The 17,049-nt window shown below is 39.9% G+C and overlaps 1 protein-coding gene across 4 annotated transcripts in view; it reads left to right on the top strand.

Annotated features, from left to right (window-relative positions):
* DENND1A (DENN domain containing 1A) overlaps positions 1 to 17,049 on the top strand; it is a 697,281-nt gene that overhangs the window by 584,545 nt on the left and 95,687 nt on the right. For all 4 annotated transcript variants that reach the window (XM_036750170.1, XM_036750168.1, XM_036750169.1 and 1 more), the window contains exons 14-18: positions 5,237 to 5,338; positions 7,824 to 7,911; positions 9,117 to 9,157; positions 13,037 to 13,108; positions 14,674 to 14,730. In XM_036750170.1, coding sequence (XP_036606065.1) covers positions 5,237 to 5,338; positions 7,824 to 7,911; positions 9,117 to 9,157; positions 13,037 to 13,108; positions 14,674 to 14,730 — 360 coding nt within the window. The remainder of the gene's footprint in view (positions 1 to 5,236; positions 5,339 to 7,823; positions 7,912 to 9,116; positions 9,158 to 13,036; positions 13,109 to 14,673; positions 14,731 to 17,049) is intronic.

The raw sequence follows: 17,049 nt of genomic DNA, 5'->3' as shown, positions 1-17,049 counted from the left end.
TTATTTTAGCTTCTTAACAATCAATCAACAAACATTTATTAAGCACTTGCTATATTCCTGGAACTGTACTAGGCACTTGGAGGCTGGTGTCACAGGACTGAAGAGTACATGGAGATGAGTCTAAGAAGACTAGAAGAGGGGAGCAGAGGAAATGAAGGGCTGTAAAATCCAAACAGGAATATTTTATATTTGATCTTGGAGGTAATAGGGAGCCACTGGGGTTTCACTAAATAAGGGGATGGCCAGTCAGTCTTCACTTTAGAAAAACCATTTGGATAGCTAAGTGGAGGTGTGACTAGAGTGGAGAGGCACTTGAGGTTGGGAAACCAGGTAGCAGGATGTTGGAGTAGTCCAGGTGTGAGAAGATGAGGAGATAAGGGTCTGATTCAGGGTGGTGGCAGGGTCAGAGAAGAGAAGGGGATATATGCAAAAGATGTTGCAGAGGTAGAATGAACTGGACTTGGCAACAGATTGAATATGGCGGACAAGAGAGGGAGGAATCAAGGCTAGCACCCAGTTTTTGAGCCTGGGTGACTGGTAGAATGGTGGTGCCTTCAGCAATAATAGGGAAGTAAGGGGGAGGGGAGGATTCGAAGGTAAAGAAAGTGGGTTCTTTTTTTGAGCATGTTGATTTTAAGATAGATATGGGACATCCAGTTTGAGATGCCTCGTAGGCAGTTAGAGATATGAGGCCAAAGACTAGTACTGGATAAGTAGATCTGAAAATCATCAGCATAAAAATGATAGATGAAACCATGGGAGCTAATGAAATCAACAAGTGAAATAATAAAAGGAAAAGAGACATAGTCCTCGGGTACCCCACAGTTAATGGGCACAACCTGGTTGGCAGTCCAGCAAAGGAGACTTATAAGCAATAGCAAGATAGGTAGGAGGAGAACCAGAATTGAGTGGTGTCACCAAAACCTGGAGAGAAGAATGTATCAAGAGGAAAAGGGTGATCTTCAGTGTCAGAGGCTGCAGAGAGGTCCCGAAGGATGAGGACTGAGAAAATGCCATTAGACTTGGCAATTAAGATGTCATTAATAATTTTGGAGAGAGTAGTTTTAGTTGAATCTCATTAGAAATCAGATTGAAGAGAGTGAGAGGTAAGGAAGAGGTGGCATCAGCTGTAGACAGCACTTCTTAAGGAGTATAGCCACAAAAGGGAGGAGGGATATGGGATGATAGAGAGGATGAATATATGGAAGATAGGATGGAATGTGATCGTTTGTGCATGTCAAGTGGTGTGCTTTGGCAAGGAGAAGGTCCACCTCCTCATGTAGGGATGGGTGAAGGAGGAGATAGTGGCAGAAGGCATCTGATGTGAGATGAGAGGGTGGGGAGAAGAGGGAGTCCTTGGCAAATGGGCTCAATTTTTTTTCAGTGAAATATTAGGCAAGGTTCTCAGCTGAGTGGGTGGGGGAGCTTTAAGATGTTTGAGGAAAAATGAAAAGGTTTAGAAAAGCCACTGTCATGAGTGGGAAAGTGAATCAACCAGGAAGATATAAAAAATTGCCTTGCTACAGTGAGCATCCAGTTGAGATTATATAATTTTTGCTATATTATATATAATTATATGAATTACATATAATGTAAATTTGTAGTGGATCCAATCACCCCAATTTCATGACTTAATATCATCTTTGCTATTGGGTTGACTCATCTCATTTTTCCTGCCTATATTCCCTTGTACTATCTCTCATTCCATGCCATACAAGCAACTCCTAGATAAAAGGAGGGAGCATACATTGGAAGGAATACTGACTATTGAGTCAGAGGTTCTGAGTTAGAAAGTGGCATAGTGGATAGAGCACCAGGCCTCAAGTCAGGAAGACTTGACTTCACATCCAACCTCAAACGCTTACTGTGTGACCCTGGGCAGGTCATTTGAACTCTGTTTACCTCAGTTTCCTCATATGTAAAGTGGGGATAATAATAGCACCTGCCTCTCAGGGTTGTTGTGAGAATCACATAAGATAATAATTGTAAAACACTTAGCACAGCAGCTAGCACATAGTAAACATTATATAAACAGTTATTATTGCCAGTTGGGTAAGGTTAAAAAAGTCGCTTAACCACTCTGGGCCTTAAGTTCTTCATCTCTACCATGAGAGGGTTGGGCTAAATAGATTCTGAAGTCTGTTCCACCTCTAGATCTGTAAGTCGGTGATCCTAATATGTTACAGCTTATTCATGCCCATCATTCTTCCCTCCGCTGCCACTGGGTCCCAGGGAATTCATTCATTCGTTGAACCACTATAGAGCAGACCTTCCTGGTATGGGCTGAGGAAAGAGCACACATTCTGTTTAATTCAAAAGAATTTTATTAAATGTCTGCTACATGCTGGCACTGGCAACACAAAGATGGAAAACAATATTGTCCCCACCTTCAACGTGATTGTTGCTGGTGTAGAATAGTGGAAAGACAGCTAGCATTGGAGTCATAAGAACTTGGGTTTGAGTTCTGCCTCAGCCACAGACTAACTGACCCTGGGCAAGTTACTTACTTCCCTTCCTTTGGCCTCAGTTTCATAATCTAGGAAATGGAAAAAATGGGCTAGAGCTAGAGCGAAAAGGGACCCCGAAGCCATTTAATCCAATCTTCTCATTTTGCATGAAGAAACCGAGACCCAGGGGAGGTTAAGTAATTTGCCCAAGTCACATAAGCAGTGAGTCAGAAACAGGACTCGAATGTAGGTCCTGTGAGTCCAAAGCTCTTTGTAAAGTACCGCGCTGCCTGCCATCCGGGCAGCTGTGAACAATTGCAATAGAGTGCTTTTTAACCATAAAGTATAGTAGAAGTACCGTTATTGACGTAGAGAGATGTGCTGTTATAGCTCTGATATAGTGATTGTTGTTTTCAGCATGTTTATATAGTCATGTTTTCTCGTACCAGGATGCTTTTTCCCCCATACACACTGTTAACTTATCTGAACAATTAGTGATTACTTGGACTCGGATTATATATTTTATCAGTTTTCTTTTAAAAGCCGAGGTGCGCCCCCATCACAGTCAATAAGGGAAGGATGAGTCTGACTTGAGAAAAGCTCTCCAACAAAGAGAACTGAACAACAGCGTCTCTCCAACGTAACACCCCCCACCAAATTCTCTGAAATCTATTCCATTAGTGCTGCTCATCACTGCAGCACCTCATGGAGGAAACACGTTTTCATCCTTTCTCATTAGCGTGTCCCCATCACAGACTTAATCATCTCAGTATGATAAAAGCAGTAACTACATTGGTATAAAGCCTGGTGATGGCCACTTTTTCCCTATAGAATAAAAATAATTACTCATATTTATGTAGAGGTTTTTATGGTTTGCAAAGCACTTTTCTAGGCTTGTCTCTTCTATTAAATCTCAGTGCAATTTAAAATCTAAAGTCATTTCAAGGCTGCCCCTTTACCTGGGATTCATGTCCTCCTCCTCCCTGCCTCTCTGCATCCTGAGCCTTTTCCAAGAATTAACTCCTCCAAAAAGCCTTTCCTGATCCACCTCATTGGTAGTGTTCTGTTTTTCCTCAGCTTATATTTAGTTTTCTGCCTACATGCTGTATCTACTCAGCAAAACTCAATGTTTGTTTAATTTCTGTGAGGGCAAAGACAATTCCGTTGTCATTGCGTCTCCAGCATCTAATACAGTCCCTTGTTCATACCAAATTAATAAGTGTATGTATGTTGAATGATTGAATTTAATTCTCTGGGCCTCAGTTTCCTTCTCCCAAAAGATGGATGGACCAGAGTAGATGATTTCTAAAATCATCTAACTTTCTTTGTTCTTAAGTCCCTTCCAGCCCTAGTACTCTGAGTCTATGATTCTTTGAATCACTTGCCCCTGCCTGTCTCCTAGAAAAACACTACCTGAACTGTTCACCTGTTGTGCCAGAATTCTGAAGCCAAAGCTGCTCACTCTAGTTCAGATCCATAGACCAGGGATGGTTCAGGAACTGAAACCCAAACAGGCCCGTGAATCCCAGCTGTGCTTCAGTCAGTCCCTGCTGACTGGCACGCCTCCCACAGCTGCTGAACACGGAAGCTCTCTCCAGCCAAAAGGCTTTGAACATTTTGGTGGGTGCATTAAAAGAACTGAAAATTAATTTTACACAAGCCAAATCTTCTGGCTCTTTGTCACTGCTGTTTTTCTTATTTAATAAATGTCTCTCCTTGCCGAATTCAGGCTGTATAGATTTAAGCATGGAGGAAATATGTGGCCTGATGGCAGCTACACAGCAGACTTCAACATTAACATAACTCATTAAAACAAGATGAAAGTAGAGCTTCAAAACAATCTGTCTTTTGCCAACAAGCCTGGGAAAGGGGGGAGATTTCATTCTTTTCAAGATATAAAAGTCTAATCTTTCTGAACTGAGAACACACCACTGAAATTAAAGACTTGTTTGTGTAGGTTAACCCTCTGAATCTGTTCAAAGAAGATTTAAGGTGTTGAATGTACAAAAACAGAGGATTTTGTTGTATCATTTTATTGAGTTATTCAAAGTAGTTTGAAGAGTCAAACTTCCTCAGCGAGGGGAGTAAGATTAACAAAATGTTCTAGGACTGGTGGATTTTAGTTTGGATCCTATTAGAATCATAGACATTGGAGATGGAAGGAAGGGACCAGAGAACTTAAAATGTTAGAACTGAAAAGCACATGAAAACATAGACAGCAATGTGTCAGAACATAGAATGTCAGAGGATTTTAGCACATAGAACATCTCAACTCATAGGAGCCTTAGAACACAGAGAGTCCAAAATGGCGATGATGTTAACATGCAGAATGTCCTGGGCCAAAGACACTTTATAGAACACCTAATCCAATTCCTTCATTGTATAAAGGAATAATTTGAGAACCCATGAAGAGAAGTACTTTGCCCAAAGTCATATAGCAAGTTTGTGATAGAGTCAGGACTAGAATCTGAGTCTCTCTTTGGCTGGGGATCTTTCTACTGCATCATGATCTTTAGGAAGTACAGCTAGAAATACACACACACACACACACACACACACGTATCTGCATATAAAATAAATATACATATAAATGTACACATATGTGTGTGTGTGTGTGTTTAGCTTACTGTCATCTGTGACTTGTAACTGGTTGGAATGTAGGTTCCATCACACTTTTATTGTCCTTTGTATCTGTAGAATGTCATTCCTGTTTGGCCATATAATGACTCAGGAGAGTCTTAACGTTTCTCTCCCTCTCTCCCCCATCCTTTTTGTCCTTCCCTTCCCAGGAGGAACCAATAACATTTTCTGAAGAAACCTTTGTGTCCCATCGATCCAGTGCCATGAGACAATTCCTTCAGAATGCGATACAACTTCAACTGTTTAAACAGGTACACACAGTTCTTCAGGTCTTCTCTCTGGAGCAATCCCCAAATGTGTGCATGTTTCTGGAGTGAAAACTTAAGGAGTTATAGTCTTCCAAGTTCCACCTGTTTTAGACTTTAAAAAATACATGAAATACTAAGTTCAATCATTTAATCTGTTCTAATAATGTCTTTATTTTTTATAAGCAGTAACTATAGCTCCCATTTCTTTAGCACCTCACAATCTTTTTAAATGGTTTCCTTAGAACAACCCAATAAGATAAGAATAAAAGGATCATTGGATTTCAAGCTGGAAGAGACATACCTTTAGTGACCATCTAGTTTAACCCTTTATTTGAGAGAAAAGGAAGCCAATGGTCAGAGAAAGGGAAGTGACTTGTTCCAGATCCCTTAGCTGTGAAGTAGAAGAGCCAGCGTCAGTATTAAGAAACCTTCACTCAGAGAGTCGTATGGGCTGTAACTTGGCCCATATTCCCATGGCAAAGTCACACACTGAATGGGCCTTTGTGAAAATACTTCAACCCTTGATTTTCTGACTCCAAGTTCAGTGTTCTTTACATGTAAGTCTCAGAAGTTTTTACACATCATAAATACTGTGCTCATATATATGTGTGTGTGTATGCACACACACACACACACACACACACACACAAGATTTGTATGTATATGTTCTTATTGGACGTTAAATCACTTTAAAAGGCTTGTCCAATCACAGAAGAAGGATTTTCTTTGGTCCAATATGCTGTGATTCAGTTCAGTTCAACAAGCCTTTACTGAGCATCTACTTTGTAAAAGGCCCTGGGAGACTATGGATTAGACTGGGGTGGGTAACCTGTGGCCTTGAAGCCACATGTGGCCTTCTAGGTCCTTGGGTGCAGCCTTTTGACTTGAGTCCAAGTTTTACAGAACAAGTCCTTTTATTGAGGTAATTTTTTTCTGTGAAGTTTAGATTCAGTCAAAGGGCTGCACTTGGGGACCTAGAGGGCTACATGTGGCCTCAAGGCCTCTGGCCTTGATTAGATGATAAAGCAGTCCAATGGATTTAGAAGTGGTCAGATAACTAGAGTCAAAGAGTTGTTATTAGTGGTTCAATGTCATCATTGCAGGGTCTAGTGGGCGATGGAGCTGTACATGGCTCTGTATTATTTGACATTTTTTTTTCAGTGAGTGGATAATGGCGTAGATGGTATGTTCATCATATTTGCAGATGACATGAAACTGGGAGGGATAGCTAACACAATGAAAGATCTTGGCGAGCTAGGTTATTAGCCTGAATCTAATAATATAAATGTGGTGATAAATGCAAATTCTTGCACTTGGTACAGAATATCAATTCCACAGATTTAAGATGGGAGAGGTCATGGATAGACAGACAAAAGTTGATCTAAAAATAATGGAAAGGTCCTAGTGGACAATAAGCTCCATTTGAGTCAGTCAGGTGTGATGTAGCAGACAAAAAAATGAAAGCCATCTTGGGCAGAGATTCCAGGAACAGAGAAATCACAGCCCCCTTTGTCTTCCTTGTCTGGAAGATCAGGTTCAGTTCTAAGTACCTTGATTTAGAATGAACATTAATAAACTGGAGGCTCTCCAGAGGAGGACAGCCAGGAAACTGAAGGGCCTTGAGTCCATGAAATAGGGATCAATTGAAGGAACTAGTCATGGTTAGCCTGAAGAAAAGGAAAACATGGAGAGGCCATGATTGCTGTGTTCAAGTATTTGAAAGATTGTTATGTGAAGAAAGGATCAAACTTGTTCTGTTTGGTCTAAGAGGATAAAGCCAGGAGCAGTGGGCAGAGGCTACAAAAGGTAATTTAAGTTCAGCGTCAGGAAAACTTCCCAACAATTAAAGCTTCCCACAGGTGGAATGATGCCTCAAGAGGTGGTGAAACCTCCTCCTTATAGATCTTCAAGCAGGAGCTGGAACACCACATATTGAATATGTTACAAAAGGGATTCCTTCATGTATGGGTCAGACTAGTTTCTTTCTTCTGTTGATTATTTCCAATTCTGTATATGGCTTGTTTGAACATAGTCATTTGCATGTGATCTCTCCCATTAGACTGGAACCTCCTGGAGAACACGAACTGTCTTTTGCCCTTCTTTGTATCCCCAGCACTTAGCACAATACCTGGCACTTACTAGGTGCTTAATAAATGTTTATTTGCTGACCAACAGTTCTCAGATTCTGTGATTCTATGAGTGCAAAGATAAATAATATATGGTAGATAAATTCAAGGAATTCACATTCTACCAGGGAAATGAGGACATACATACAGATAGCTATAATGAAAAAGAAAAATGTATAAGAAAGATACAGAGTGCTATGAGAAATCCAAGAAGGGAGAGAGAGCCTACAAATAGCAAAAAGCAGGAAAGGTTTCATGGAAGGAGTAGCACCAGTGATGGTCATTAAAGGATAGGTAATATTTAGAGCTGAATATTACATCTGTTTCCTGTGGGTGCTGTTTTGTTTGTCTCCTTTTTATAGTTTATTGATGGCCGCTTGGATCTTCTCAATTCTGGAGAAGGCTTCAGTGATGTCTTTGAAGAAGAGATAAATATGGGAGAGTATGCTGGTACGAAGTATTTCTTTTTCTCTCAGTCATGGTCAGGTAGTATAATTGTGAGACCTACATTCCAAGGTGTAACATGGCCTCCTCCCTTTGATGGAGCCTGGTTTTCCTTCCTTATGGCTTATTATTGCAATCAAGTTTATGTGAAATGACTTGAAAGGGTTAAGTTATCACTTTTCCATTTTCTAATTGTAGCAAGAGCTCATGTATCAGACAGGGGTTTGGATTAGATGACTTCTTAGAACCCTTCCAGATTTAAGAGCTGCTATTCCCTAGTGATGTACAGAAATGTACCTCTATCTTATATTAAAGTTGCTTTTATGTAATATATTTTTATTGAATATATTCAGTTGTTTTTCCTGAGCTGACATAAAATCAGGGACTTTCAGAGCCTAAAGGGACCTTAAAGCATAGACTGTTAAAGCGGAAATAGACCTCAGAACCTAGAATGTTGGAACGAGAAGGGCCCTTAGAACATAGACAACTATTACAACATCTAGTCAAACCTTTTCACTGAGGAAACTGGGGCCCAGAAAGGGGAAGTAACTTGCTTAATACCCAATGAGCTGTTGATAGAGCTAGGATTAGAACCTAATTTTCCAAATTCCTACTCTAGCTTTGCTTGTCGAGTTGCCAGACTTTCAGGGAGACTCACTATCCCAACACCTCCACTTCCTCTTTGACCCATCCCATGGTCGAGAAAGTTCAGCCTCACTGTCTTCTCCCTACCTTCCCCATCACTGTGTGTCTTGGACATACAGAATTTCCACGTAGTTTACCATATTTTGACCTTTCTAAGGGCCTTGTATGAAAAAGGAAATGGAAAAGTCCTGAGAGTGACTTGATCCAAAAGTTGCATAATTTAATCAGTTGGGTGTTCCCTCTACACTTGCCCATCACAGTTCCCCCAAATCTTGCCTTATGTCAGTAGACAGTGAATAAGTTGTGGATGACTAAAGAAATGTATCTGCTGGTGGCCAGCCTTCTGGTTATGATCCTTTCCAAATTTAGGCTCTTTTTCTGGGTACAGATCCACAGTCCACTCCTGGACTAGTATTTGAAACTTCTCAGGCATTCACTGTATAAGAACATGTGCTCCTCAAGCATGGCCTTCATAAGCACAAGGTCACCTCTATACCAGAATGAGGAATTGGGTAGGATTGTAGAGGATAATTAAATGATATCTTCTTTTAATTCTCTTTCCCTAGGGAGTGATAAACTATATCACCAGTGGCTCTCTACCGTGAGGGTAAGTGAATGACCATTCCAGTTGATGTCTCCTTTCTCATTACCCCCCTTTGTGAGTGTTTGTACCACCACTACCACCCACAAGCACATTGTTAGTATGCAACCATCTGGCTCTTTAATCTGAAGTTGCTTTTGTTTAAAATGCCAGGTCATTTTCACGCCAGTTGGCAAGTAGAAGAATAGGACTCTCTGAAGCCATCCCTCAGTAGGGAGAAAGAAGAAATAATTTCTCAACTTTCCGTTAGAGAGAGTCCAGCTCAAACATGTTGAACGTGATGTCAGAGAAGAATTATGGGTGCTCGGTTGCCAGATCCCAGTGTAATTATGTTTATCATGTGAAATCGTTTTATTAATTTATTAATTTTTATTAGTGGCACTTTCTGGAAAGATAGAGGCCTCAATACTCCAAGTGCCTATCTCCTTAATGTTGTTGCAGGCAATTGTTTGTTATTTTACTAGATAATATATTCTTTAACATTGCTTGTGTAATCTTGGGATACGTTTTGGAAATCCTAGAAAAATTCATTTTTTTGCTATGTGGTCTTCCTTTTTTAATAGAGTGGCAGAGTAGTATATCTACTTTGTATATATTTTCTAGTTACATTTCTGTGTTCTTGCTATTTCCCCCAATAGAATGTCAGCTCCTTGAGGGCAGAGGCGATTTTTTTTTAAATTTGTGTTCCCAGCACCTAGCATGGTATCTGGCACATTATAGGTAAATGTTAATAACTGTTTGATAAATGAGTACTGGTAAAAAGCACTGGGCCACATTTTTCTCATCTGTAAAATAAGGGAGCTAAACAAAATACTCTCTAAGGTTTTTTTGATCTTATATATGTACATCTTTTCTTCCGTATGTGGTCCAAGTTCTCCACTACAGACATGGCCCACTCGAAGATGATATATCAGAGGCAGCATGGGATAGTAGAAAGAGCACTAAACCTGGACACAAGACAACCTGGGTTTGAATCACAACTCTGATACTCCAGCTCTATGACCTTTGGCCAAGTCACTTTCCATCTCTGTACCTCAGTTTACTCATTTGTAAAATTGGCAAAGTTGCTTATACTACTGACTTCACAAGATTGATGTAAGGGAAAGCACTTTGTAAATCTTTAAGTACTATAGAAATGGGAATTATTATGGATAACACTGACAATAATACTATGAGAAGAGTGAGAGGTAGCTATAGGTAATAGAAGACACGCCAGACTTGAAAAATAGACCTGAGCTCGAGTCCTGATTCTTCTGTCGTTAGTCATAAATCAGGCACAAGGTTGGACCATCTCAAGAGTCCCTCCCTAAATCCCCTCTGCAGCCTTCCTGAGGTGCAGTCATCTTGTCTCTGCTTAGAGACCTCTGATGATGGCCCTTCACTGTTTGAACAGTGCCTCCCTGTAGCTTCTGCCCATTCCTCCTAGTTTTGTCCTTTGTACAGCCCGAGGTTCTGGGATTCCACGACCTTGGGTAAGGCTCTTTTACCTCTCTGGGCCTCAATTTCCTCATGTATAAAATGAGAACAACGCTGTCTGCTTGGCCTCTCTCACAAGGATTGTCATGAGCATCAGATAGGACAGTGGACACAAATATAATTGCAATTAGGCGGCACAATGGATAGAGCGCTGGTCCTCAAGACCTGAGTCCAAATTCAGCCTGATATTTAACTAGTGGTATGACCCTGGGCAAGTCATTTAAGCTCTTTTTTTGCCTCAGTTTCCCTATCTGTAAAATGAGAATAATAATATTACCTACCTCCCAGAGTTGTTGGAAGGCTCAGATGAGACAGTAATTGTAAAGCATTTAGCACGGTGTTTGGCACATATCAAGTATTATAGAAATGTTAACTGCTACTATTGACTACTTTGTAAATTGTAAAGCCCTGGCTAAACATTTTCATTCTTATTTTCAATTCAATATTATATTTCTTTTTTTGATCTAAGCACAATGTTAGGCTCAAAGCAGATGTTCCATAAGTACTTATTGGTTGATTAATTGATGAAGGCGATTTTAACGCTCACACAGTATTTTAACAGGCCACCCAACTGTTTTGGAAAGTAGGATGGAACGCATGAGTGGGTGGAACTTTTCCAATCTTATTTGTGTTCCATTATAATACTTTTAGGTACAGTTGTAACAGTGTAAGCATTTTTCAGTTAAACCTCGGAATGTTGAACAACAGCCCTGCCTTCATTTAGGATTTGTTTACTTTATCTGCCGTAGAATTGTTCCTTTGTCATGTCTTATCTATGAATAATAAGAGCTCCTATTTAAACACAGCTTCCTTATATGTTTGTGGCTTCAGAGTGCCTTCCTGTAAGCCATGAGGATTATTAACCCCTACACATGACATAGGAATAGGATTTGCCCTGGGTCATATAGCCGCCATTAGACTTGGGACTTGAACTCAGTTCTCCTGACTCCAGGTCTTCTGTGTATCACTGTTATCTCCTTTTAAGGCAACGTGCCCCAGTGGAGAAGCCTTAGGATACAAAAGGAGAAGATCTAGTTCCTAATCCTGGCCATGTTATTTACTGGTTACTATGTAACCTCGGCCAAGTCACTTCCCTTCTCGGGCCTTCAGGTAGCTCACTGCAAAATGAGGAGGGACTAGATCAAGTGACCGACCCCTAAGGAAATCTGTGGTCCTGTGGTCCTACCAACAGTCCCACGAGAGAAACAGGGCAAGAAGCATTACCACTTTTATAAAAAAGAAACACGGGCCGAATGACCAGGGAATGAAACTCAAGTCTCGTGATGCCAAGTCAAGCGCTCTTTACCATTTATTTTCTCAGAAGCGTATAAGGTAAATGATAAAAGTTCCAGTGGAGTGATTATACCCCTGCCATTGTGCGCACCGTGTACTTTGGGGGATTTCTGCATAAATAATAGTTAGATTTCATGATGTATCCCTTCTTCCCTTTTTCTCAACATTTAGATGGTAAGAAAGGCTGCATTCCTGTGATATAAAGAACCCAGAGCAGATAACCAGGGCCAGGAGAGTCAGGTACACAGCAAAGGGTAGTGTATTTTCAGTGTGACTATATAGCTCAAGCTAATCCGGAGCTGGCTTGTCAGCTGCAGCTATGTGTTAGCAGGTAGGGTATTGTCTTCTATTTCTTTTAGACTTTTTCCAGGTACGTAGGAGTATCGTGAGAAGTTACTGACCAGTGGTACAAGATATTCTCTCAAAAAAACTTTAGGAAATTCTGTTTATATCAAGGAAAGTGTGGTATATTGGAAAGAGTTCTAGATTTAGTGCCTAGAGATTTGGGTTCTAGTCCCAGCTCCACCACTAACTAGCTACGTGACTTTGGGGAAGTCATTTTCCTCCTCAAAGTCTTCGTTTCCTTCTTTAGCTGTTAAATGAAGGGTTTGGGCTAGATGATATCTTAGTTCTCTTCTAGTTCCAAAATTCTGTGAACCTGTGTTCTAAACATAAGAAATTCATAACTAAAGTTATTTCTGCCTCTACCTTTTATGTTCTGTGTTCTTACATTCTATTTTCCAAGACTCTTTCTAACTATAATATTCTACACTTGAAGGGCTCTTCCAACTTTTACATTCTAATATTCTATGTTTTAAAGTCCTTTCCAGCTCTATGATTCTCTGACTTTAAGTAGATAGTAACAAACCAAAACCCTAATCTCAGAGATCCTCCTAACCTAGAGTTTAAAGCAAATCAGTGTTTCCCCCAAAATACCAAGTGTCCCTATTAACCAAGCCTATGAGTAATGCTTGAAGTGAATTTCCACTTAGACGTGTTTGCCTTATATCAAATGTGCTTGTAACTTGATTTCATTTGGTTCAAGATAAGAGATCAGTGTTGGTGTTGGCTAGATGTGTCTGCAGTAGAAATGGCTAATTGCTTTTTTCATTATAGAAAGGAAGTGGAGCAATTTTGAATACTGTCAAAACCAAGGCTAACCCTGCTATGAAGACTGTCTATAAGTTTGTAAGTACTGCTTTGGGACTTGGAAACCAAACCAATCTTCTTTTGACTTTGGGGGACTCTCCAAGTGATAATATTTAAATATGCATGATCCTTAATTGCAAAAGAGATTTCTCAAAACTGATATGCTAGTTCCTGAAGAATTAAGACCATTTGGAAATATGAAGCATTGTTCTTTCATAAGCAACCTGTTGCTTTTGGGGTTTTCTTTTGCTTGTTTATTTTTTTTAAAGGGGAAATAATTATGGTTGATTTAAGATATAATCTTTCAAAGGTTAATTGAAAAAATGGGGCCCCTTGGTTTAGATTTTAAAACTAAACTTATGTGAGAATTATAACGTATAGCCCAAATAATGTTTGTTCAATAATATCACTTAATAATATTATTAATACATTTTGACCAGACCTCCACCATAAGGACATGGAACCCTACCGTATCATTTGATCTTTTAGCCAAAACATTTCTCCTGAGGATTAGCCTGCTTCCTGTTCTGCTTAAAATATCATTTCTCTGGGACTCACCAGCCCCTCTGACACTGACTTTGTTTTCCATGCAACCAATTAATAATATTGAAGATATGGAATATCTGCCTATAATTCATACCAGAGCCCCTATGAGGAAAGAGAAAAAAAAACACGGTCACAGTCAAAGCCAGATTCTAGTAAACCTTTTTCCACCTCTAATTTTTATTTTATTTTTTCAAAATAAAGAAGTTATTTTGCAAGGTATTGAAGACTACTAATTGTGGAATCTAGCCTACTATATTCCTTTTCACCTTCTAGCTTATTATAACACTATAGGAACTGTGTTGTTTCAGAGTAGTATCCCTCAGCCATATAGAAATAGGAGATTCACCCAGATTCATGATCTTCACGTCTCTTATCAGGCTCAGACATTTCCTCTGGCAGTCGCTCTCTCTAGCCCAGGTATTTGATACGCACTTAATTTCATTCATCCTTTTGGTGCCTAGTAAATGGCTAAAATTGTGGTAATTTTAATGTGAGCCATGACTGCCAATTTTAACCATACTAAGCTAAAAAAAAAAATGACATGGAGGCAAAAACCTAGGCATCTCTGCAGATATAAATTTCTGGAAAACAACCCGATGACAGTGGTTGAGTATCTGCTCCAGCCTGCCACCAATGACAGCCTGGGGTTGTCAGCCCTAACCTGGTGAAATTTCACTGGCATTCCAGTCCTGTAGAATCCTGTTGATCCCCTGTTACAGGAAGCTGTCCCTGGGCAGCTGAGAGAAATAATTAGAGCAAAGGAAGCTGAGCTTTGGTAGAAGGGGAGGGGGGGAGGTGGATTATTAGTTGAAGGGGAGGGGGAAGTATTTTGTGCCATCAAACCATAGAAAACAAAATCTTGTCTTGAAAGGATTTTTTTCCCTTAACCTTTGAGCTCCGTATTTGTTTTTCTAACCATTATGTTTTCACCTGATCATCCCATTTTTCCCTTTCCCTGTTCCTAGTAATCAGAGAAGGTGGTTCACGGTGGACCAAAATCAAGCAGTCGCTGCTGGAAACAGAAAAGGATTTTTAACTTAAATTAATTTTTCATGCAGGCAAAAGATCATGCAAAACTGGGAATAAAAGAGGTGAAAAACCGCTTGAAGCAAAAGGTACTTGAAGTTCTTATTCAAAATGTATAAGCCCCGCGTATGAAATGCTTAGCCACAAAAAGCATTATGTGATCAATAGAAAGCTGTTTGATACAGTGTTGTTAGCACACTTCAAAATGCATTACCAGCTGTCCCGGATTTTTCACACTGTTATAAATATTCACAGACAAAAAACTGTCTTCAAATAACATTAAGACTTTGGCTTAAGCCTACAAAGGCAAGGAAGTTCAGAGTTCCTGCTGTCAGTCTGTCCCTGGCCTACTCTGTGGTGTCTAGGTAACAAAGGGCAGGGGTCTGTGGAAATTGGCTTCTTTCACCTGTAGTAACTATGCTCTCTGAAGCCCAGGTAACTACCCGGACACTGTCCCAGTGACCCCTTGGGCAAAGTAACACAGGCATTCAGAGTATAGATATCATTAACACATGTAACATCCAGAAACACACATGGTGGGTTTGGAGTAGCTACCTCAGTTTGTTCCCAGAATGGCCCCATCACAGTGGTTTAAATTAGAAAACCTTGCTTTTGTGTTGTTATTAAGAGGAGTGAAAGGGAAGACAGAAGGGAAAGAGACTGTGTCTTCCTTCTCAGTGATAGAACTACATGAAAATAAAGGGATGTAAACATGGTGTAACAATAAAGTGCTAGACTAAGAGACCTAGGTTCTAGTTCTAGCTCTTATTACTCTACCACTACATGCTCTGGGTTTGGCCTTCCTGATTCTGTGCCTTGTTCCCCCAAGCCATAAGATGTATAAGATCTCTGAGATTTCAAAATGATACTTATTAGACCCCAATGTGTCCTAACAGTACAAAACACATCAGCTAGACTCTTACACTTGATGGTGTGAACGTGCATGCAAAGGGTGCTTTAAAATTAGTTTAATAAGTGGCAGCTGGGTAGCCCCTTAGAGTGCTGGACCAGGAGTCAGAAAGACCTGAGTTCAGATCCTCACTTAGATATTTACTAGCTGTATGATCCCCCAATTTCTTCATGCAAAATGAGAATAATAATGATCTCCCTCGCAGGGTTCTTGTGAGGATCAGATGAGATGGCATGCATAAAGCTCTCTGCAAACCTTAAAGCCCTTTATAAATGCTAGCTGTTACTGTCATTCATTGAGTGTCCAATGGGCATTAGGAAGGATGCAAAGTTGAGATAAGACAAGATGCTCACAGTCGAGCAGGGAGATGAGACTCAACGCAGCACTAATGCACAACACTATGTGAACACTTTAGAGAAGCACAAAGTACTATGTGAAATCTAAGGAGCATAGTCATCGCTGACAAGGAATCAGGGAAAGCTTCCTGGATGAGGTGGTCTTTGGGTTCATCCTTAAAAGATGGTAGGAATTCAAGAGAAGGGAAGGCATTTCAAGCATAAAGAATAGTTTAAGCAAAGACATGGAGGCAAGAACATGTGGGATATGCTTGAGCAACAGAGAGAGGTCAGCATGGTGAGACTGTCAATTGTGTAAGGTAGAAGAATATGAGATAAGCCTGGAAAAGTAGTTTACTACCAGATTATAGATGGCCTTGAATGCCAGGCAAAAGAGTTTGAACCTTATTTTGTGGACATAGGGAGCCACTGAAGATTTTTGAACATGGGAATGACTTGAAAGATTTGCATAGGGATGATATGAAGGAAAGATAAAGTGTTGGCTCAGGATTGATGCCATTGTGCTTTTTAATAGCCTTGGCCTATCTGATTTGGAAAATGTATTCACATAAGTCATTTTGAGGTTAGAGCTGAAAAAGAATGTTGGCTTTTTGAAGCTATAGCTTGATCCCATTCCAAAGCAAGTTGCATGTTCTTACTGCTGAATATAGGACTACTCAAACAGTCCTCATTTTTAAAACTTCTTTTTGGACAGATTTATTAGAAGCCAGATATGGTGTCATGAAACACTGGACTTGAGGGTAAAAGACAAATTATACTCTGTAACCTTGAGAAAATTACTTCCATTTTTTGAGCCTCAGTTTCTTAGTCTGCAAAATGGCCATAATATACTGTGGATTCCTGAGGTTATTATAAGGCTCAAATGAGAAAATATAATAAAAAGGACAATTTTTAAAGAATTTTAAAATGAGGAAATGCATGTGATGGCATTGTAAAATACTGTAGAGATGTGAACAATCTTACTATTTCATGGCACATACATGAATGGGCTTCATTCAGTCAATCTCCACATCGGGCTTCAATTTTATTTAGGATCTCAGTTGTTTTAGATGGAAACCAGTTTAAAGTTTTAAGTCAAAAAGGCCTCTAATTACCTTGGAACAATCAAATAAATTGATTCCTTTCCTTTAATTGGAAGGTCA

The sequence above is a fragment of the Trichosurus vulpecula genome, chromosome 3, assembly GCF_011100635.1.
Source record: "Trichosurus vulpecula isolate mTriVul1 chromosome 3, mTriVul1.pri, whole genome shotgun sequence".
Classification (NCBI taxonomy): domain Eukaryota; kingdom Metazoa; phylum Chordata; class Mammalia; order Diprotodontia; family Phalangeridae; genus Trichosurus; species Trichosurus vulpecula.
Note: the sequence above shows the minus strand (reverse complement) of the source record. Positions and strands in the feature narration are given on the sequence as shown.